The 24,800-nt window shown below is 36.6% G+C and overlaps 1 protein-coding gene across 1 annotated transcript in view; it reads right to left on the bottom strand.

Moving 5' to 3' along the window:
• Hhla2 (HERV-H LTR-associating 2) overlaps positions 1–21,560 on the bottom strand; it is a 40,215-nt gene extending 18,655 nt beyond the window's left edge. The window contains 8 exon segments of the mRNA XM_042676861.1: positions 5,781–5,908; positions 5,910–6,111; positions 8,986–9,243; positions 13,322–13,378; positions 13,423–13,457; positions 15,458–15,498; positions 15,500–15,569; positions 21,502–21,560. Coding sequence (XP_042532795.1) covers positions 5,781–5,908; positions 5,910–6,111; positions 8,986–9,243; positions 13,322–13,378; positions 13,423–13,457; positions 15,458–15,498; positions 15,500–15,569; positions 21,502–21,560 — 850 coding nt within the window.
• Positions 21,561–24,800: the final 3,240 nt, after the last annotated feature.

The following is a 24,800-nucleotide window of genomic DNA, read 5'->3' as shown; positions in this document are numbered from 1 at the left end:
TATTGAGTACATTTCCTATCGAGCATTGTTACCTCCTCCTTTGTTTTTCCCCTACCATCCCTTCCTTCCCAACCTCCCCCCTCCCACCAAAGTTGTAGAGTTTGTTTTCAACATAGTGTCTTGTACATCTCGTTGTTACAATGGGTCAACCTGTATCCTTGTTTCAGCACTTTGTTATTTCCCTTCTACTCCCTTAATTAGAAAACTGTATATACAAGATGCAGGTTGCCAACATCAAATACAATGAAAACAGGGGTTATACTTTGGGGGAAGAACATACAAGAGAAACAAAAAAAATCACATAGTACATTTTTAGATACATTAAAAACAATAGCAAGAAAGAAAATGCAAGTTGTGACCTTATCTTGCCCCATTTGTTAGGAAATGGTAAAACTTGGAAAAATTATATTAAGTGAAGTAAGCCAGGCCCAAAGAAACATAGGTCCCATGGTTTTGCATGGTTATTTGCAATAACTAGTATATGTCGAGGACAAGCAGAAAAGGTCAAAAACTATGTACATATAACCATAAAGATAATGTTATGTGAAGTGAACATTTTTTATGTCTTTATTCCAATGAACAACATTTATTCTAATGAACCTTAGTGTGCTATTATGGCATGAAAAATAGTATCTGATTCTTATAATTAATTCAGGTGCTGCAGAGGGGAAATATAAATACAAGTTAAGACTATCTGCATTTGCATCTCTAGAGCTGTTAACCACATTTCTACCAACCATCAGTAAGGGAGATACCATGGTGAAGGAGGGGTTATGAGTGAGGGTTACAGAATATCAAGGAAGGCTTTTCTGCTGATCCTTTCAAAGTCTGGTTCTTTGATATATCTCCTAGACAAAGGGAATGTTATGTAATTGAGAAGATAAACACAAAAATTATGAACTATCGCATATAAAACTATACCCAGGGTCATGGAGATAGGATAAGATAGGTTTTGTGAGACAGTTTATTTTCAGCCCATCTATCCCTAATACTACAAAAATTCTTTTTAAAATTATGTAAAAAAAAAGAAAAAAGTGATTAAGTCTCTAATCCCATGAGATAGTCTCTGTTGTAGCCCTCTGATTTCTTCTTTTGAATCAGAATCTATGATTTTCTCTGTCAGGGGAACTTGATTCTGTAAATCAGGATGTCTGTTACTTGGGCCCCTAGTTGAGTTGGAGATTAGAGAAAGGAAAAAGTTAAATCACATATTTATTCTCTCAGCATCTTCTTCATAAAGTATCCCTGGCTTTGCTATCCTCCCTCATGGAACATCACTCTCCTGGATGACACTGATTTTTATGTGATGTCCTCCTTGGAATTCCTTTCCAAGTTCTAGAAACTACTCTCTCTCCTTGCCTCCTCAGGTTTAGGTTTGATAGTGATATGGGGGTAGGGAGTTCCAAGGGACATGTATTAACTATTTTCTGGTTTTGAGTACTTTATGTGTTTCTCATTGGGACAAGCCTTAGGCAGATTTCTGAAAAGGGAACTCATTATGGAGTGCCCCATCTCTCATGATTTGATTCTAATCTAATAACAAACATCAAAATATTTGGTCAGAGATTGCATATAGGCCAAGGGAGAATACTTACGACTACGTAGACTATTTAATCTGGACAGTTAAGGGACAGAAGTAACGATTAAAGTAGACCAGCCTGCCAATAGCACAAATGATTGTGATGTCAAGATCGATGACACTCTTCCTCATCATCACTATTAAAACTACTCTCAATAATACTTGTTTTTCTGTAACCAAAATTCCCTCACTTTAGTGAGAGCAAAAGGCAAATATCAACTTAAGGGACACATGGACAGGACAGATGATCCATCTCAACCTCTCAGAAATGCAGAAGAGCCGGGCACCAGTGGCTCACGCCTGTAATCCTAGCTACTCGGGAGACTGAGATCTGAGCATGGTGGTTCAGAGCCAGCCCAGGCAGGAAACCCGGGAGACTCTTATCTCCAATAAACCACCCAGAAAACTGGAAGTGGCGCTGTGGATCAAATGGTAGAGCACTAGCTTTGAGCTGAAGAGCTGAGGGACAGTGCCCAGGCCCAGAGTTCAAGCCCCACTACCGAAAAAAAAATACAGAACCTTCTTAGGAAGGTGATTAATTGAGAGAGAAATGTAGAGCCTCTGCCTGCCACTGCTACTAGTTTCAAGAGAGATGTTAGACGGTGAGTGTAAGCTTTCTTGCTGTACATGCTTGTTTGATCCTCTAATGAACTACCGAAATTCTGTTTCTTCAGCGGTGAAAATAAAATGTGGAGATAAGTTTGATTTTGATTTTGATTTTGTACACATTTCCATCAAATTCTGTTTAATAATGAGTTTCATAACCATAGTGCTCAGGCATCCTCTTAAATCACTGGACAAGTTTGTCATATAAAATTTAGGTGGAAAATGTTGTTGTTATTGTTGCTTTAACTTAGCAAGAAATTAAAATAAAATGGTCCATAAGGATTCTGCATTTTGGAAGAAATAAAGAACAAGCTCAGAGAACAATAACAAAGCCAAGGACTGAAAGAAGCATTTGGGTAGGATGTAAGGATGAGGAAATTCGTGGCCTGATCACTCCAGAAAATAAATGTCAAAACTTCCCTTTATTTCCTTTCAGATAATTTTAAGAATCAGATGACTGGATCGCCCTCTTTATAACTTGCAGCCAAATTAATTTTTAAATTACCTGGGATTTTTAATTAATTAAACCAATTTCTACTACTAGTGATTTTAAGTACTAGGAAAAGAGGAAAAGTAACAGCTATGGTGAAAAGCTGACATGTATTGTGGTATGCTTCTAGTTTCTTGCTCAGGATACATTTTTAGAAGTAGGCTAGGTAAAAATATAAGAACATTTTGATTAATTTTATAAATGAATTTCTAGAAAATTAGGATCAATTTACATTTGCGGTAGTGTACATGTTTCTGCATCATCTTTAGTACAAAGGACATGGAACAAGCAAGGGCAGAACCAACCCCCTCATATTACCTTGGCTGTATTGAAGTCTCTTCTCAATTCTTATAAACAGGATGTTATCAATAGTACCTCCAAAATCACAAAAATCAGTACCGCCAAAATTGGAACATTATTTTTTTTCTGGAAGTTGTTCTTTGGACCGGTTCTAAATAAGATAGAGAAATAAAGCCTGTGAATTGGAAGGAAAACTGCCAAATAAGAAAACAAACAATGTGTATAGGTGGGTAGAGTAGAATATGTTTAATATTTTAAGTGCTTATTTCTAAATTGCAGACAGGAAGCAGAATTCTTATTAAAAAACATGAGGCATAATGTAAAGTCCCTTTAAAACAAAGCAAGTATACAGGCTGGATAGGAGAGTTTGGCATAAGCATAAATATTTCTAATTTCTTGGTATCTCCTTTAAGGGAACTGGGACTAGAGATGGTAAAGATCAGGGGGGAAAGTCTGAGAGGCACTGGGTCTATTATGCATTTTAAACTTTTATTGTCTAATATTGTAAAAGGGGGATTACTTGTTTTTACAAAGTGATAACTAGAACTACAGATTAGCCTCAGCTCAGTATTGTATGTGGACTACAAGGGAAGAGATCATTTCACCTTTGGCATGGAGAATATAGTATCCTAGGAAAATAGTAATTAGAGATGTCATGAGAGTAATGAGAGATGTAACAAGTGGCTATAGGTTCATAGGTAGTGCTTAGAGCACCTTAACATGAACAAGATGGACCTGAGCTTCTAGCACCCTGTTCTGAACTGAAATTGTAGTTAGTATTAAAAGAATTGAGAATTCCTGGAGACAGACCTTTGAAGACCTTAGATTACTAAAGTTAAACCTGCTAATCTTGTGACCTGTGTTCTGCCAAATAGTAGGAAATATTAGAGCATAGAGGTTAATTTAAAATGGAATATGTTTATGGGTTGTTCTTTAAAAATAAGTATCTATTTACATAGTAGACATCAGGTTTTAAACAATTTTATTTAGTGGTTTTTGTGAACATCCTCTTACTTAATAAAGTAAATAATGCTTTATAACCAATAAAACATTCATCTCTTCACATATTTGTGTTACTCTGAAAGTCTGTAAAGAGGGAGAAATTAAGTAGAGATGTTAAACTGACTTTCTAGGCTTGTTAACAATGTATTTTGCCCTCCTGAAGAAAATATTGCATGGTATAGCTACCTCTTATTTTATCTGTGATCCTCAGTTCCTGCAGCAGCAATGCAATCTCCCCAAAGTCACATATTGATTCAGAAGAAAAATTTAGAAAGGATTACTTACACTATTTAGTTCAGTGCAGTTTCTACTGAGCAGATATAGACTTGAGGAATACTAAGCAGCCTCTCTTTCAAATCTGAGCTTCCTTTCTTATGGGGAAGCATCTCCCAGGCAAAGCAGCAAATGGAAAATTGCAATGCAGAGCAGGAAACTAAGTTTCCTCGAAAGGCTGATGTTTAGTTTCACAACCATTTACTCCCTTCTCTGCCTTGCTGGGATGCCTCCTGCTGTGGGCCTCTTGGTCAGGGTTTACTTGGGAATGAGAGGTTTTGAAAAGTCCTTTTTCATTAACAGAGATAGAATCATCCTGATGCTTCACTTCATGTGAACTGAAAATTAGATTTCTGGTTAGGAAGAAGGGCCATATGTGGTCTTCAGACACATTCTTCCTGATTATTTTACTACACTCTAAAATGAATCCAACATGCAGAAACAGTTTTATAAATAGAATGCAGGCTTCACTGTATTTTGCATAAAATTGACACTTATTTTGGAGAAATACTGGGGCTTTGAATGTATCCTCGGTGTTCCATCCTTTACCATCCAAATGGCAGTTCTTCAAAGACAGTGTTATCATTACTATCTAGAAGCTTCTTTTTTGGGGGGAGGGGTCCGGTTGTGGGGCCTGAACTCTGGGCCTGGGCGCTGTCCCTCAGCTCTTCAGCTCAAGGCTAGCACTCTACCACTTGAGCCACAGCGCCACTTCCGGCTTTTTTCTTTTTGCTTATGTGGTGCTGAGGAATTGAACCCAGGGGCTCAGGCATGCAAGGCAAGCGCTCTACCACTGAGCCACCTTCCCAGCCCTACTATCTAGAAGCTTCTATATGAAGACTACCTAACCCAAAGACAAGCCTGTGCCCTTATCTCCAATCAATACACAGAATCACCAAAACCTTTAAATCTATTTCTCCTAATTTGTATTACTGAAATGATTTTTTAATCCTGTATATAATACATTATGTGTTGCATTAATTTAAATATCCTAACTATGGCAAGAAAGATTGCTGCTGTGGTTTCCTAACTAGATTACTAAGAGAGCCTGCTTTATGGTATACATTCCACGGCTCTCTGGTTTATGGACTAGCAACATTATAAATATTGAATTTTGGCAGTTAAACGTGGCAAAAATGAGTATATTAAGTATTCTGTGGTGATTATTCCCACCAAGTTAACAGAATCCAGAGGGATCCCCAAATTCAGAGAGATCCCAATTCTTTCTATGATTGTAGTCACAAGTCCTAAACCTTAACCCTAAAGTACATATTCTGCAGATCAGTAAAGGAACTGAAGAGATTCAGCCTATTACCAAAACATATGGGTCAACCTCTTCTGAAACCATGAAACTATGATAAAGAAATTGTAGAGGAGCAAGTTTTTAGTACAGGACTTTTTGGTGGTCAAAAGAGGGAAGGTATTTCCACCTTTCTGACAAGCATTTTACCTGTAGATGATATTCAGAGAAATATGTGTGTGTGTGTGTGTGTGTGTGTAAAATTTCCCTTTTGAATATTCATAACTCACTAGCCAACTCTACTTGCAACTGCAACTGATCTACATGCAGTTAGTAGACAGGGAGTAAAGTTCGTTCACTTGAAAAAATGTTGCATAAATATTTTCCACTGTCTGAAGGACTAAGATCTCTTAAAGTCATTTATCAGTTTTTTGTTCCACGAGAATCAAGATTCATTAATAGTAGCAGTTTGTGAAGAGCTCCAATAGCAAACCAAGATAAAGGAATTCCTATTTTCTATTCTGCACCAAGTAACATTGAAGTTTTGATTAGGTGGAAAAAGACTTCTGACAATTTCATATGAGAGTGAAATGTGTTCACCTTGCAGCTTATGAAGGTTCTCTAACAGAACACAAAAGCACACATCAATAAAGACAAAATTTTCAAATTAATATTCTAATTTACACTAGGGAGAATATGAAAACTATAATACTAATATCTATGGAAATAACTTTTGGACAGTGATTAGATAGTTGTACAGCAGAGTTTTATAATTTAAAAAAGCTGTATGGAAATCATTTCAAAGTTTTCTTCCAAGATTAGGCCTCTAAGAAAGGTTAAACCAGGACTTTCTTATGAGATAATGCATCTTTTATTTTTATTTATTTAATTTTATTGTAAAGGTGATGAACAAAGCAGTTATAGTCATATAAGTCAGGTAATGAGTATATTTTTTGAACAATGTCACCCCTTCCCTCATATTTTCCCAGTTTTTCCCTCCTGAGCCCCCTCCCCAAGCTGTATAGTTCATTTTCAACACAGTGTCTAGACAGTATCACTACTACATTTGTTCACCCTTTGCCTCACCATTTCTGTGTTCCCCCTTTACTCTCCCCCAAAAAGATAAACGTACATATCTGGCCTTAGATTGGGGTCTTTGATCTATTTGGAATTGATTCTGGTACAGGGTAATATGTAAGAATCTAGCTTCAGTTTTCTGCACCTAGTGAATTTTGCCAGCACCATTTGTGTAAGAGGCTGTCTCTCTTACAACCTGTACTTTTGGCTCCTTTACCAAGTATCTATTGGCTATAGGTCTGTGGGTTCATTTCTAAGTCTTATATTCTCTTCCATCGGTCTTCAGGCCTATTCTGTGGCATCAGGGTGCCATACAACAGAACTCTTGAATACATTCCATGTTACTAACTGTGTGTGTGTGTGTGTGTGTGTGTGTGTGTGTGTGCACGTGTTTGTTTGGGGGTTTTTTGCTTATGGTCGCTCTACCACTTGAGCCAGACCTCCAGTTCTGTAGCTTTTCAAACATATTCTCCCATTGATCTTCACATGCTGCTGCTCCCTAGGGTGACCTTGTTAGTCAACCTACCCCACAACTGTTCTTGTATGTTACTTTTATAGTCTCAAAGACTTCTTGTCACTTTACTTAGATAAGTTCCTTTTTCCTATACAGGTCATATACTTCAAACAGTATGTAGAGTAATGCTCCACTAGCCTGAGTTTCTTTTAGAGGAGGAACTCTGAGAGATATTCTCAATTTGTTTCTTCAGCTCCAGCTCTAGGTCCATCTTGCCCTTCTTTTCCTGTACTTATTTGTGATCTCCCATCTTTGTTTTCTGCTTTGTTCAAAACTATCTGCAGGAGAGTATGTCACACTAAAACTTCTAATACATAAATCCACCATCTCTCTAATGCTTCTTCTACTCATTCGAATGCTTTCTTTTGCTCCATCCTTTATCCAAAATCCACTTCAATTTCTTAGAAAAGTGTGAGTTTTTCATCTGTGTTTCTTTTTCCTTTTTACCTCTTTTTTGTTATTTCATTCTTACCTTGTACTTGCATAACTCTTGGTAATTTTTCTCCTCTGTCCTTTTACGTGTACTATACTTTCTTATATTCTCCTGGAATATCGTATTAGTCTTAAAATTTTTTGTCCTTATAAAAATTCTGTAAATATACATTCTATAATAATTCCATTCATGCTACCACTGGATAGGAAAATTATGCCTTCACAGTTTAGACTTACTATGTTTTTTTTCAAGATATTATTGGTAAAGAAATGAGTAGTGTGAGTCTACAATAAATTGATATTTGTTGTCTGATAGTAACAAAGCTTAGTTTATAGATTTCCAAACAGTACAAGACAAAACAGTATACTAAATTTAAGGAGCTCTTTGTGCTTCAGTATATAAATTGTAAGAAAGTTGAGTAATGGCTAGTTTTCAAAGAAAATATTTACAATAGTGACATTTTCAATACTTTTTCATATTTCTATTGCTGCCTAATGATGGAAATGTCCATCAAGTAACCTTGTCTTGAAAATAGTAGAATCAGGGCTGGGAAGGTGGCTCAGTGGTAGAGTGCTTGCCTTGAATGCCTGAGGCCCTGGGTTCGATTCCTCAGCACCCCATAAGCAAAAAGAAAAAAGCCAGAAGTGGCGCTGTGGCTCAAGTGGTAGAGTGCTAGCCTTGAGCTGAAGAGCTGAGGGACAGCGCCCAGGCCCAGAGGTCAGGCCCCATGACTGGACCCCAAAAAAAAAGAAAATAGTAGAATCAGGTAGAGGTGGGGAATCATCACTTCAGAATTTTCAGACTATGAAACCCTGTGGAAGGGAAGACTGACATGACTAGATAATCTCAACTTTACATTATAAGGAAAATTTACAGAGATGTTTCACTCTACGTCTAATAAATTAAGACAATAATCCCACTTGAAAGCAAATAAGGGGATATCAACTTATCTTCTATTTAATATTTTCTTAAATAAGTTAGATTTCTTAAATAAGTTAGAGAAAGATTGATCAGGATTTGAGTTTGTTCAACTAATTGAAAATGAGGAGGCATTGGAAAAATGATCAGTGAAATAAAGAAATAAAACCACAGCAATAATAATTGTGTTCGTTAATATTTTATTGTGAGACAAGTTGTCCTTTCTTGACTCTAAAGTGCAATGCAGGTAGAAAATCTTGTTTGGAGGTTGAGCCATAGAGAAATACCATAACACGCAACAATAGATTTGCCACTTTCTATTTCACAATATTTTCACTCATTGAATAAACACATATATAGATACAAATTACTTTTATCAATGCGTAACTAATGTTCAGAATTTAAAATGATTGCTTTTAAGGTACCATAGGCAGTGAGGATATTCTGTCACAACTGTTTTTCTTTTCTCTCCTTTTCTTTTCTTGTAGATCAGAACTCATTACTATTTAACCTCTAATACAGCTTTGAATAAACAAAGTTGTATGGAGCCTACCTTTCAGTATCCATCGCCCTATCCATGTTTGCTTTAAAAATGAGCTTTCAATACTACATTCATAAGATGAGTTTGATCCTGTAATGTTCACCATACTGTTGATATAGAATGAATCCAAATAATGAAATCCTCCTTTAGGGATTTAGGGACAAAAGCATTTCCATGTGATATGTGGAAGAGGATAAACATGAAACACACAACACTTCAGGAAGCTGCTTGTGTTTCTATTTTCATACTTCATTACAGGTATGTGGAAAGCTATGCAAGAAACAAAGGCACATAAAGGATTATCATCATTAGTTTCTTTGTAGACCATCTGCTCAGAATACTTCTTAATACTGTTGAAATGAAAAGCTAAGTGTTGTAAGTACAACTTGGAAATAATTTTTTTTAAAGCAAAGCGAAACAAAATTCCTGTCAAAATTTAAGACAGGGAACTGTTATCCAGGAAAAATAAAATTGCGCATGCAGGGACACACAGAAAATAGCACTCTTTATCCTCTCGAAATAGCTGACTAATCAAATGGCCTCACTGAACATCGCAGCCTATGGAGTTCATGCAGCACTCTGTGCTATTCAAGCATTGACTTAGCCTATTTGACTCTGTTTGAAAATTATACTTCAGTTCAGACTCCAGATGTAAAGCAGCTGAGTAAAGAAGCTGAAGAAACAAGTACTAGCAAAAAAATTCATCATAAAGTACACTGCCAAATATATATTATAGAGAATGTTATATCATTACATATTTAGGTATGTAATACTTCAAAAATATGTCTAAGGTTTCTAACATTTATCTGAACCAAAGGTGTATAATCTTTTTTATGTCAAGAGAGTTTTACCTCAACATTAATGACTACTGAATGACAAGAGTGGTAAGTACTGGAAGGTTGGGTGACTGGCAATTTCTTAGCATAAGACTATAGTGAAGATTGCTGCATCAGATTGTTCTACTTTTCGTGAAAATGTTCTGTATGCCATATGATGTTTTTTATAGCATTTTACCCATAATAAAAGTTCTTAGAGTCAATCCTTTTACACCTGCCACTGCTTGATCTACTCAGTTTCTGTAACACTCTAAATCCTTTGTTGTCACTTCACAGTATCTTCACCATGAGCAGATTCCATCTCAAGAAACTAGCTTTTCTTGCTTATGTATAAAGAGCAACTCCACAGCTATTAAAGTGTTATTATGAGGTGGGAATAATCCATTTTGAAACTCCATTTCTAATTTCGTTCTCTTGCTATTTTGCTGGTCTATAGTTATATCAACCACTGAAGATTTAAATGCCTCAAGATCATCCATTAGAGTTGAAACCCACTTCTTCCAAACTGCTATTAATGTCAATATTTTGACGTTTCCTCATGAATCACATGTGTAGAATGGCAACTCTTTTCCAGAATGTTTTCACTGTAATTCTCCCAGAATTACTAGCTATAGTACCTATTGCCTTAACAAAACGCATATTTACAAATAATAAGACTTGAAAGTTTGAATTATTCCCTGATGCATTTTGTGAGACTGCCAAATGGATGGTGTGTAGCTGGCATGAAAATATTAATGTCATGCTACTTTTCCATTGGGCCTTTTGGGTGACAGTCAATGAACAGTAATAATTTGAAAGAATCTTATTTTCTGAGCAGTTCTTGACAATATACTTAAAATATTCAACAAACCAGGTTGTAAACATGTCCTGTCATCCTTGTTTGGATGCTCCCTCTGTACAGCATGAAAGAGTAGACTTAGTAAAATTCTTAAGGGTCCTTGTATTTTTGGAATGATAAGTGAGAATTGCCTTCACCTCAAGTCTTTAACAGTTTTAATCCCTAATAAGAGAAAGGATCAAACCCATGCATTGATTTCTCTCTAGCTGTGAAAATCTAAGATGTCGTCTTCTTCCAATAAGAATCTATTTTATCTAAGCTGAAAACCTGTTGGTTAATATACCCATCTTTATCAATTAGCTGGATCATGTGGGTAACTTGCAGCATCTACACCATCATTTGCTGCTTCATCTTAACACTTACATTATGAAGACCACTTCAGACCTGTACTTCATGAAACAACTTCTTTGGCTTCAAACATCCTCTGAAGCTTCCTTGGTTTTTTCAGCCTTCACAGACTTCACAGAAATTAGCACCTTACCTTATTCTGGTCTGGGCTTGCTTAAGGGAAGGTTGTAGCTCATTTGACCTACCATCAACCTCTAAAGCTTTCTCCATATCATCAATAAGGTGGTTTTTCTTTCCTATTGTTTATATATTCAGTGTAATGGATTTTTAATTTCCCTGGACAATTTTTTCTTTGCATTCACAACCTGGCTGTGTGGCACAAGAAGTCAAGCCTATGGCTTATCTTACTTTTGACATTCGTTCTTGCTAATTATTTCTAATTAAAGATTTAAAGTGAGAACCATGCACTTTTCCTTTCAATTGACTGGTGTCCAAGGTGGAATAATTAATTTGCCTACTTTTAAGATTGCTGCCCTAGGTTGGAGGGGAGGGAAAGTAGGAGAAAATTGAGGGAAGGGGTAACAAGTTTGACATGAAATGTACTCATTACCTTACTTATGTAACTGTAACCCCTCTGTACATCACCTTGACCAAAAAAAAAAAAAAAGATTGCTGTCATAGATAATAGGGAGGGAAAGACATGGGAATGGCCTGTGGTTAGGGCAGTCAGAACATGCATTTACTTATTAGGCTTATTTACTTATATGGACAGTTTCTAGCATCCTCAAAGCAATTGCAATAGTAACATTGAAAATTACTGATCATAGAGCACCATAAAATAGATAATAAGGAAAAAGTTTGAAATTCTATTAGAATTACCAAAAATGTGCTACAGAAACACAAAGTGAACACATCCTGTTAAAAATGATTAATAGTCTTAATACAGTGTTTCCATAAATCTTCCATCTGTAAAAACAACACAATATCGGCTAATTGTAATACAGTGAAGTGCAATATGTGCTATATACCAATAATTATACTAAAGTAATGATCTGTAACCTGATCATTAACTGACTGTATTATCAAGAGTTCATGGAAAAAACAAATTATTTAAATAAGGATACAGATTGTCCCATTGCAACAATGAGATGTATAAGACTCTATATTGAAGAATGAACTTTACAATTTAGGCAGGGGGTGGGGGGAAAGGGATAGGAGGGGAAAAACAAAGGTGGAGGCAACAATGCTGGATAAGAAATGTACTAATAGCCGGGCGCTGGTGGCTCACGCCTGTAATCCTAGCTACTCAGCAGGCTGAGATCTGAGGATCGCGGTTCAAAGCCAGCCCGGGCAGGAGAGACCGTGAGACTCCTATCTCCAATAAACCACCAGAAAACCGGAAGTGGCGCGGTAGTTCAAATGGTAGAGCGCTCGCCTTGAGCTGAAGAGCTGAGGGACAACGCCCAGGCCCAGAGTTCAAGCCCCACGACTGACAAAAAAAAAAAAAAAAAGAAATGTACTAATTACCTTGTTCATGTAACTGTAACCCCTCTGTACAGTATTTTCACAATAAAAAACTTAATTAAAAAAAAAGAGTTTGGGGCTGGGAAGGTGGCTCAGTGGTAGAGCGGTTGGCTTGCATACATGAGGCCCTGGGTTCGATTCCCCAGCAACCCATAAGCAAAAAGAAAAAAGCCAGAAGTGGCGCTGTGGTTCAAGTGGTAGAGCACTAGTCTTGAGCTGAAGAGCTGAGGGACAGCGCCCAGGCCCAGAGTTCAGGCCCCACAACCGGACCCCCCCCAAAAAAAGGAGTTCATGGGGGTCTGGTGAATTAGAAATATGCCATCTCTAATCCTGAGTGGCTTAAACTGATTGATGAGAATTGACAAGAGTCACTACATTAACTAGTTATAGGTTAGTAGCATATGGTTATTACAGATAACAAAAAAACATTATAAGAAGTAATTTTATGTTTATTACAGAGAAAATAAATAAAAATGTTGAAACTTTTAGTCATATTGGTAGAAAATTTAGAATATTTAGTGCTGATAGGACTGAAATGAAAAGGGCCACTCATATTTCTATCATTACCATATAATATTAACTCTGATCATTTAGTTAGGCAAATTTTCCAGCATCAAATGCAAGTACAAAAGTATTCACCACAACATAATAAAAAGCACTGGGAATGTCTGAATATTTGTAATCAGTGGAATGATAGTAACAGATACATTGTATGTCCATACTATGAGATATTGTGCTTTAAAAAATAATGAGGCATATTTTTGAAATTGCTTTGAAGGGAGATGCTAAAATATTAGGAAGAAGAAATTTCAGAAATAACATCAAATGATACCACAAAGTCTACTAAAACTTACTTGCACACTTACTCCCACCTTTAGCACCACTCTGTGTGTGTGTGTGTGTGTGTGTGTGTGTGTGTGTGTGTGTGTGTGTGTGTGTTGTTTCCAGCTGTGGTCAACCCATAACACTCATAAATCCCTTCATCCAGAAGATTTAATACAAGTAGAGAGGCATTCTCATTGTGAAGCCCACTGTGGATAAGGGACATCCTGACTCTGTATTTGAAATACTGGTATTTCAGCTGGTCTCTCTAGTTGTAGTAACTGTGGACATTGTTGTTGTTGTTTTGTTCATGTTCCAGTGAATCACAATGTCAAGTCCACTTTTAATGAGCAAAGGAGAATTAGATCCTCATTCAGCCTTTCAATGACAATTTGCCCATCCATATTAATATGGTCATTAGAAATGAAAAAAACTGTTTCTAAAAGAACAGAGATGTTACAAAGAGGATTAGTGTTGGGTGTTTGTCAAGGATTATTTAGGGACTACCTGGAAGAGCCTGCCTATCTCAGCTGCCTGACTGATTTTAAAGATTATATCATAAATAATCTTACACTGTCTAATTAGAATCAAGCCATGAAACTCTGCTTGAGTTTGTTCCATGTTAACTGAGTATCTATGAGAACTGGCAACAGTCCAAAATAGGGGTAGGGATTCTTTTTCTGCCAAGAGCTGTTTGGATATTTATAACATAATTGGAGGTCTATACAAAATTCGCTATAGAGGAGCACAGGCCATGGCAGCTGAAGAGAAGCATACATGTCTGTCATGTACCAAATGATTCTGAGGGTCTAATATGGCCCTTGGGCCCAGCATTCCCCACCTCTAAAAAGCATAGATGATGCACTACTTTCCTATTCCCTGGATCAAGTCTGCCTTTCAATTTTGTCCCATAGAGGTCCTGTTGATTCCCATTGCTAGAACACATTTATTTTTAAAGCTCACAATAATAATAATAATAATAACAACTAATTTAGCTAGTTAGAGATAGAAAACAAAAAATTAATATAGCAGCATGATTGGGTCAGGAAATACTTGGGCCATGTAGCAAGAAATTCTGGGTGTAATAATCTGTCAGGAATATATGCTAGTCTGAAGCAGGAGAAGACATGAAGTACAGTCCAAATGAAAAAATGAAATGACTTGTTTACTTTGATTTTAGAACTACTTTTAAAGTATTCTATGAATCAGTCAAAGCAGATTTATGCCATGTTATTTTGGATTAAAATATGTAATTCAAATCCTATTAATTTCCTTCATTCTATTGTTAGTTTCAAAAGTTGATTTCAAAAAGAAAATGAATTCAACACAGTGAAGGTTTTCGTAAAAAACAAAAAACAACCTTCTCCACAAAATCTAGCCACTTCATGGCACTAAAAATAGTACACAGATTCTTTGGTTCATTCACAAAAGAATTTTAAGTGTATCTTATGTTTTTTCTGTGGATTCCAAGATATTAAAATGAGAAAGGGCCTTGGACAGTGGAGTAAGTTCCTGTGGACCTTTGCCATGTTCTACTTCTCTTCCTTAGAGATTTAGTTTTTGTCTGAGAGCTAGAGGAATATGGAATTACACTAAGAGAAAATCATGGAAATGTGAGCAGAAAAAGGAGTAATTGTTATCTCCCTAACTGCTCTATCATAGAAAGTAACAAAGTTAATAATGCCTCCTTCATGTGTTAGTTTCCACTTAAAACAACCAATCAATCTTTCTAATGATGTTATTTCTAGTAAGAAATAACTTATTAATGAGAGTGGTAGGAAGAAAACATGATTTTCAATTTTTACCCAGATTTTCAGAGTGTTTCTAATAAATTAAAAATTTAGGAAAATTTACAATAATACTAAGGTTGTGGAGGAAATACATATTGAATTTTCCTTATCTAAAAAATGCATCAGAACAGAAATGTGAACTTTTTTCAGATTTAGAATATCTACATTAAAATTATAAAATAATTTGGAGATCAGACCCAAGTATTTTCAATGGGCCCATATTTTTATTCTATCTGTCATATGAAGTCAGCTGTACAATTTTCCATTTGTGGCATCATGTCAAAACTCAAAGTATTTTGGATTTTGGAGCATTTTGGATTTCAGATTAGAGATGCACAATAGTCCTATTTCTATCCAATTATCCAATTTTGTATTACAAAAGGAATTGCCTTGAAATCCATTGAGAGACCGTATTATGATGAGGCAAAGAAAATAGCACTGACTATGCCTTCATGTCTGGTGGTGGTCATATGAGTTGTCAGAAGAAAGGAATGCATGCTATGGATTTAAAATGCAAAAAATGGAATTTAAGTGAATTACATTATCTGACTCCCAGAGTTCAAACAATTGCAGAGTCAAACAACTAGTTCTTCAGTAGCCATTAAATATAATATCATAAAAGTTCAATGATAGATGTTCTTAGTATGTTAAAGGACAGAAATCAGATTATAATACAACCTTTATATATCATGGGTCCTTTAAAAACACATACATAGTTTTTGCACACAGGACACTAGCAGTGTCTATCTCTATATGTACACTAGGAGGTTCATTCTGAAGAGCAGTTTCTCATCTACAGCAATACCTGCTATATGATAGATGCTAAAAAATGACTATTGAATAAAGATTTGACACTGATTCCATAGTGGTTTATAGGATGATCATTTCTGTTCTTTATAAAGCTTTCTACAAAGGACACATATTACTCTCACTAAAACAATTTCAATTCACTATTAAGTATCAATGATTTGAATGCTGGTGTTTTTTATAATCACACAGGAAAATCAGCTGAAACCTGGGAATATAATCATAAATATCCAGCAGTAGTGAACGCTATAAGGTAGCCATGAAAAACATGCTTTACAAGAGCTGGGGTTTTTTGTTGTTCTTTTTTTTAAAAAAAATCTTTAAGTTGTACAAAGGAGTCGCCATTTACCAAAGCAGTCTACGAATCAAATGCATCTTAATCAATGTCATTTCCCTCAATATTCTCACTCACCTCTCCCCTACCCATTCCTTCCCTCACTTCTCTTTATTTTGAAGGATATTCATTTAATTGCTGACTCTTCTCCTTTGCATTTATCTACCTCTACCTCTTGGCCCCACCCCACCCCTTTAAAGTACCCACTTCCTGGCATTTATTTTGTTGGACTTAGACAGTTACAGACAAAGATGTAACCAAAAAGGAATTCTATTACATTGGTTGGTAGGAATGTAAACCTGTTTAACCACTCTAAGCAGTAGTATGGAGGTTGAAACCAGGATACAGTAAAGCCACCAGCATAACTTTGTTCATTGCAGTATTATTCACCATAACCAAGGTATGGAATGGGCCCAGATAGTCCCCAATGGATGAATGAATCAAGAAAATGTGGAATGGAATTTGACTCATCCATTAGAAAGAACAATACTGTACCATTTGTAAAGGGATGGAGAGACCTGGAAAAACTTAAATTAAGTGAAGTAAGTCAGGCCCAGAGAGACAAAAAAATGAATGTCTTCCTTTATATATAGAATCTAGGTTTAGATTATAAACTTAAAAACAAATATGTTGGATTGTATGCAACTATGTAGAAATGTATTCACTGAAGAGCTTCTTTGTTTTCTTTCTGTATTTGGATGTGTTGTAGTTTCAGTTTAGCCCTATGCTTGCTAGAAATCACTCTACCACTTGAGCCATGGCCTCAGAAGTGATCTTGTCTGGCTATTTGGAGATAAGAGTTTGCAGTATTTTCCTGCTAAGGCAGAACTGGAATCTCAATCCTCTAGATCTCAAATTTTCTAGGTAGCTAGGATTACAGGTATGAGTCACTGCTTTCTGGCTGCCAAAAGCTATATAACAAACCAAAAAAAGAGACCAAATAGAGATGACCAACCATGTAAATACAGCATAGTTTCAGGTAAAATACAACTGATTTTCCTAGATGGTAGGATAGTAGTTCATTTTTCTCTTTTAGAGCTTGTTGAATGAATAGTTTAAAATTTGTTTTAAAAAATCACTGAAAGATTTTAAGAAATCTGTGTGGAAGATTGAAAAAATATATTTTAAATGTATTGTGAGAAATGAAATTTTAGAATAATTAGAACTATATTAAAAACTTGTCAGAGACCATTATCAATATAAATCTTGATATATTAATAATTTATAGTTTCTTTTCATATTTTAAATATTAGAAGAAAATAATTGAATATACAATGAAAAGGGGCTTTTCTACCTGACTATACATGTCCTAGTATACATATATACATAATAATTGGAAAATTATATTAAATATACAATATTAAAATATACATAAAATATTTGAAAGCTATTATAAAACAATATTAGTTAAAAATAAAACCTTTATATTCCTTCTTAGAAATACACTTGCATGTAAAATGTATGAAAGATTATGTATCATATATGAAAATATATGTATCACAATTATTATCTACAAATTTTATTTCTACTATTATATAAATATTTAAAATATTTTTGTCTCAATAGGCCAAATAAAAACTTAAATTTTATCTCAACATCTTTCTAAACAAAAGTAACTGAAAGCTATCTTGTTTAATATAACTTTGGGACACTTCTTCAAACTCTTACTGTGGGTTTACCTCCTGGCTCTGCAGAATGACTCCAATGGTTGCTATCAAATTTCCAGCATCTCCTTTTCCAATTTCCCTTCCAGTCTTGCTTCATTAATTAGTGTTGATTGGTTATAGATGCTCTCTCATTCTCTCACCAGCAATTCAACCAACCTATTAACACCTGTCTACCCTTTCTTCTTCCCCTTCTGCTCTTACCCAAGCCCAAATCCTTCACTGTATTCTGCACTTCTCACATTTTGCATTAGGAAATTTGTCCCTGCAAATATATATCCTCTCTGTATTCATCGTAAAATCCTCTCTCTTTCCTAGATCAATTCCATAAACATAAATGGTCCATTGTTGCCCATCTTCAGTACATGAGTGAAAAAACAAAATTCCCCTCTGATTCTCAATTAGCTATTTGCCTCTTTCTAGCCCCATTAATTCTTAAACTAATGGTCTAAATAGCTATTCTCATTCCTTCTTTTACAATCACCCCTATATGGCATCAAAAACTGCCATTGTCACTGCAACTGAAGAACAGTGACATCATTTATTGCTGTATTCAACTTTACCCCAGAGTTCAACACAATTGATTGCTTACTTCCTCTTGTAAGATCCTGCTCTTGGTTTTGGAATACCACATTTATCCTACTCATTGCTTACTCCTTGTTACTCCTGGTAAGTCCATTACAGGTTCTCTTCTACTTGCTCTGTTTATGTGGATATGGGCTGCTTTATTTATACTCTCTCCATTATTCTCTAGGTGAGTTCTTTTATTCCATGGCCTCAGGACTAGTTATTTATATGCCAAGGAATCTCAAACTGATCTGTTGAATTAAGGTCATTCATTCAATTTATCACTTGACATGTATTTCTCTACAGATATCCCAAAGTTTGATATGAGTCTTTGACCATGGACTCAGTCTATGTCTCAATGTTCAGTGGGAAACAAAACAAAACAGCAAAAGTACTGTATTCCTCCAACAGGAAACAATTGGTACCACATTCTTGCAATTGTTTAAGCCAGAAACAACCTTGTTTCTACCATTCCCTCAGGCTCCATATCAAATCCACTTGTCCATTTCTTTCCAACTCTACTGTTAGCATTCTACTCCAGAGTCATTGTCATCGCCTACATGGGTATCTAAAAATAGACATTTACCTGATTATGCTTTCTCAACCCTTGCCTCCTTACTATCCACCATCAACCTCACAATCAAGAGTCATTTTAAAGCATACAAGTCATTCTATGACACTACTCTAATTAAACCCCTGCAGTGGTTTCCCATCACGCTCAGTAAGATCCAAATTCTTTGCCCTAACATACAATACTCCGGCTGCTTGCTTCTTCAACCTCTCCCACAGAGACCCACAAAACATATTCCTAAAGACTCATGGATGAAAGAGCTCCACTTATGGGTCAGCGTGAGCATGAGCTGAAAATTGGATACTTGAGACTATTTAATTCATGTATTTTGAATAAAATGACAAATTACAGTAACCCATTTATCATCTCTAAGATAAAGTACTATGAACTAAAAAAAAATTCAACCTCTTCTATATAAAGACTTAATTTAGTGCTGTAGAAATAATTTCAGTATTCAGCTAAGTGAGGCATTTAATGAGTATTTGGCCCTATTTTTATGCCTAAGTTTTATTTTTAGACATTTTTTTTTCCTCTCAGAAGTAGCAGAAAGCGTCTACCTTGGATTAAACTGAAGCTATCCAAGTTGCAATCAGAGTGCTTACAAAAGGGTTCAAATGTTAGAATCATCTTGCTTGGCACACTTTGGCTAGATTCCAGATGTAAGGGAGAACAGACAAAGAGAGAATGGTCTCTAATGAACATATCAAAAGAGAAATCCAGATGTTAAAACTAATCAGAAAAAGAGAAAACTTAGACCAATTCTACAAGTATAAAATAAGGATAATGTGACGGTAAACCCTACATCCATTTTAATAGCTATAGACCAACTAAGAGGAACCATCAGTACCAATTATGACAATGACAAATATCATTTGTGGTTGTGGCAGGCTAAAGAACCTTCACATCAGTAACACAAGACTTGTCCTACTCTAATAGCTGCTGGTTTCTAACTGGCCAGAGTCATAGAACAAGTCTAAGTGCCTTTTAGGTTAAAAGAAAATTCACATCTTTATGCCAGTTCATTGTTTTGAATTCCTTAGAGTAAAAGCAGATTTCAGGGTGCTATGTTCTCGTCTGCACTGGCTTTAAATTCATTGTCTTTCCACAGTGTTCGTGGCACCAATCCAATTTGTAAAAAAAAAAAAAAAATGGAAACAGAAGGAAAATGCTGTGTAGCATCCTGGGGATTTCTCCTTAGCATCCACTTAGATTTTAATAGGATTGACTTTGTTTAGACAGAAAAAGAACAAAAGAACACTGCTAGGATTATTTTCTCTATACTCAAAATATCTCCCCTGATGTTTTATAGCAAAATTGCACCACTTAGAGGACTCTTATATTGGGTGAAAGTTTGAATGTTTCAGGATGCCATATTTACCTTGGGATCCTTTTAGTTTATTTTTTTTCTTTTGTTTTAGAAGGCAGGCCAGGAGTATGTGCTGATACATTCTGGAGGAGGAAGGAGAGGTAAAAACACAGGACAGTGAAAGAAAAATAAACTGAAACAAAAAAACAGAAAGAGGATAGAGATGATGGTCGTCTGCTAACAATTAGAACAGAATAAAACAGGCTCTAGCCTAGCCAATGCTCTAAGAACCACAGCACCTCAAAGCAATCCCCTACAAGAAGGGACCCAAAGGAATTCTACCTTCAGGTTACTTTCATTGGTCAGAATGTTCTGTGGTCAAAATAACTCCTTGTATTTCTTCCTAGGTGTGGCCCCTTATAGAAGCCAATGGGGAAGTGATATGCCAGGGCCTATTATATGGCTTTTTCACTGTATGTTACTTCATATTTGAAAATATCTGAAAATACAGACGGCAAAAGCCAAGGTATCTGTGAATCTCTTTGGATAATGCTCAGACTCTGCAGATGCTCAAGCTCCCACTGTGGAATGTCCAATGGAGGACAGGCTAAAACAGGGCTTCCCAGAAGAATTGAGGTCAGCCTCTGATTCTGGAAATGTGGAAATAACCCTGGGCCAGGGCAACCTCCACCCCAGCCCTTTAGAGGCTTTGGAAAACAACAGGTAAGGCCAAGGACATCTAGAGTGGTTCATTAACTGGGCTCAATAAAACAAGCTGCTTAAAAAAAATGTCACTCACTGAATTTCTGATACTTTGCTAATTAGCAGTTAGTGGATCACCTGCCCAGATCTCCTGCAATTGCTTTAATCAGTTCAATTTTCACGCCTGTAGCTGCTGCTACCTGCTTACATAACGGAAGCCTTCTTCTAAGACTGTGCTGGAGTGATGGGAGCTACAGTTTTAGGAATTAAACTCACTCACCACTGCCTGCCACCGTGGTGGCTTAAAGGCTTGAAATAGTCTATGATTTAGAGTGCCTTTGAGTTCAAGCTAAAGCCATAATTGAAAGCCACATCCTCACTTAGCTTCTATGTCTGCTCCACCCTGCTGCCTGCATTTCCTTACAGGTTTCCTACAGATAAGGAGAACATTATCTCATTACTTGTTCACAGATTCTCACCTCAGGTGGGACTGGTCTTTGAGACCACGTTGCACAGAAAAATCCAGGGCATTGCTCATGGCTTTAAGTTATCGTTTTCCAGCTCAGACTCCAATCATAAAAATTTTCCTTTTCCAAAAAGGGTAGATTATATAATTCTCCTCAGTAATGCTCTATAGGAGAAGGAATAGAGCCAGGGAATGGGTTTTGTTTTCGTTTTTAGCAAGAATATTGCAAAGCTGAAAGAAAAAAAATAGACAAAAGACATTAGCATAGTTAAGAAGGCGGATAGCAGGCACTTCATTGAGCTCATAAAATGGAGCAAGAGCTGGGAGGTGATGCCTTTGCCTCTATTCCTAGTTATTCTGGAAGCTGAGATCTGGAGGATAAAGGTTAGAAGCCAGTTCAGGTAGAAATATGAGATTCTGTCTCCAAACAAATCATCCAACAGCAGCCAAGCAAGCACAAGGCCTCAACTTCAAACCCCAGTACCATAAAAAGTACAAGATTCTATTAAGAGAAGTGTTGAGAATGTGCAGATGTAAGACCAAGGTTTTCTCAACAATAGTCACCTCTCCTTTTTTAAAACATACTGATAATTCCCATGACATAGCAGATGTCTCCAGGAAGCTAGAGTGTCACACTGTGCACGCTTTGACTACCACCACTTCAGAGTGTTAACGCCATTAAAGAAGCTAACAAAATGTATGCTACTTAAATAAATAACAAACTTGCTGTCTCTGCAAAAGTAAATTGAACAGGATGGATGCACATTGGGAAGGTTAAATTTTTTAAAAGTCATAAAATAAATGGGGAAAATCTGTTGTATCTGGTGTGAGAGTAGTAATGGTGAAAAATTGAGAGTGGTCAATAAAAGCCCAGGGGATCAACTGTTTGGGAACAATTTGAATACATTTTCAAGAAACAAAATAATAGAAAGATGTGATAGTATTTTATGGGTTTAAGTAGAATGATAAAGATAATTTAATACATCAAATAGTGGATTCAGTCATAGAACAAGGCCTTGATTTTGCCTTTGCCAGAAACCTAGAAAATGGATGCATTTGTGTGTGTGTGTGTGTGTGTGTGTGTGTGTGTGTGTGTGTGTGTGTGTGTGTGAATCCTGGGGCTTGAATTCATTGCCTGGGTTGCTCTCTGAGCTTTTTTGCTTAGGCTAGTGCTCTACCACTGAGCCACAGCACCACTTCCTTTTTTTTTTTTTTTTTTTTTTTGGTAGTTAACTGGAGAGAAGAGGTGTCACAGCTTTTTCTGTGTAGGCTAGCTTCAGGTTGAGATCCTCAGATTTCATTCTCCTGACTAGCTAGTATTATAAGCAGAAGCCACCAGCTCTGAGCTTGGATGATTCTTTTTAAATTTACAAAATTCAATTTACATACTTAACTTTTTAAATAAGACAAACCACTGAGCCTAACTGTGTCAAAGAGAAGGACAGGAACTAAAATAATGAGAGGTCTGAAATGATATTGTGAACTCTTGGGCTACACTGAAATAAATACGAAGCTTCCTACTTGTGTTAGTTTAGGTTTATTACATCATTCTGGCATAAGAATTCCATCTTGAGCTGGTCAACATTGTTACATTTTAATATGCTTATTGAATGGCAAATGATATATCCACTGTTTTTTCATTCTCCAGTATGAAATTAATCACTCCAATTCAATCCTTATATCATTTTTTCAAACCCAGAAGAATTTCTTCCTGTATCTATATATCAAGGTATCAAGGTTTGGGGTGGGTAACATGGTACTGAATATGATCATCAAGGAAGTAGTATGAGGAATCTTTATGTATTCATTCTTAGTTGTGTACAACATTAAAGAACTTTTATTAAATGACACTTGATAATAAGCCACTTTCTAGAAAGTACATCTGCCTATAGGTACCTGAATTAGTGGCTTGCTATCTTTAGAATTAAAAGCTGTTTCTAACCTGACTGGATAGTTAATAAGAAAGGAACACTGCTAGCCTAGCTCAGTCAGTCATTTCTAAATTACAGTGGTTAGCATGGTGTTGTATAAGTGAGAGTCAGGGAAGATCAGAGTCAAGTCTACCACACACGTTTTGTTTAGATAGCTCATTGCTTCAGACTTGTCATCTACACACAATCAAATCCTGAGTCAGAAAGGTTTGAGTTCTGTGAAACAAGAGAGGGAAAAAAGAGAAATATCTTAAGTTTATCCTGACCTCCTAGGAAACAGGACTCAATTTTTCTTGTAGGGTGTCCCACACTTTCATCCAGCAAACTTAGTATCTTTTCTGCCATTAAAAATACACAATCTGAGCTGGGAAGGTGGCTCAGTGATAGAGTGCTTGCCTTGCATGCATGAGGCCTGGGTTCAATTCCTCAGCACCATATAAGCAGAAAAGGCTGGAAGTGGTGCTGTGGCTCAAGTAGTAGAGCACTAGCCTTGAGCTGAAGAGCTGAGTGACAGCACGCAGGCCCACTGTTCAGGCCCCAGGACCAACAAAAACAAACAAACAAACACACACAGACACACACACACACACACACACACATACACACACACAATCTGAGCATCACCTACGGGTCATAAACTCTACAGGAATGAGTCAGACAGTTCTTTATCTCTAAAAGCCCAGTCTAGTACCAAAAGGCAGGTGGATTATGTAAACAAATAAATCAGGATACAGAGACACCAGCAGAAATAAGGGCTCCCATAAGGTATTACTGAATGGCAGAGAAGAAATGCTAGAGACAGGGGCAGGCAGGATGCTTAGTGATGCTTTTCAAAGTTGCAACTCTGAAGGGCAGTGAGAAATTGCCCACAAGGAACATTTGAGGGAAATGGAAGAGGGGAAGTATTCTGAACAGAAAATAGGACAAAGATGCAGCCATAGGAGAACATAAATCCAGTGTGGCATAACACCAAGCAGGCTGCATAGAAGAGAAAGTCCTGGGAAGATCTACAAGGTATGGGTAATAATCCTCCTTGAAAGCTACACTAAGGAGAATGTGGCCAGCCTCTTTTACTGCTTTGTCTCTTTTTTTTTTTTCTTGGTCCAGTCGTGGGGCCTGAACTCTGGGCCTGGTCACTGTCCCTCAGCTCTTCAGCTCAAAGCTAGTGCTCTACCACTTGAGCCACAGTGCCACTTCCGGCTTTTTTCTTTTTGCTTATGTGATGCTGAGGAATTGAACCCAGGGCCTCATGCATGCAAGGCAAGCGCTCTACCACTGAGCCACCTTCCCAGCCCTGCTTTGTCTCTTAAATAAGCTACCAATCAAACTGAAAAAAAAATTGCTTGACATTGTTGAACAATGGGCATAAATGGTGCCTGTT

The sequence above is a fragment of the Dipodomys spectabilis genome, unplaced genomic scaffold (genome assembly GCF_019054845.1).
Source record: "Dipodomys spectabilis isolate Male_0828 unplaced genomic scaffold, ASM1905484v1 ptg000032l, whole genome shotgun sequence".
Taxonomy (NCBI): Eukaryota; Metazoa; Chordata; class Mammalia; order Rodentia; family Heteromyidae; genus Dipodomys; species Dipodomys spectabilis.
Note: the sequence above shows the minus strand (reverse complement) of the source record. Positions and strands in the feature narration are given on the sequence as shown.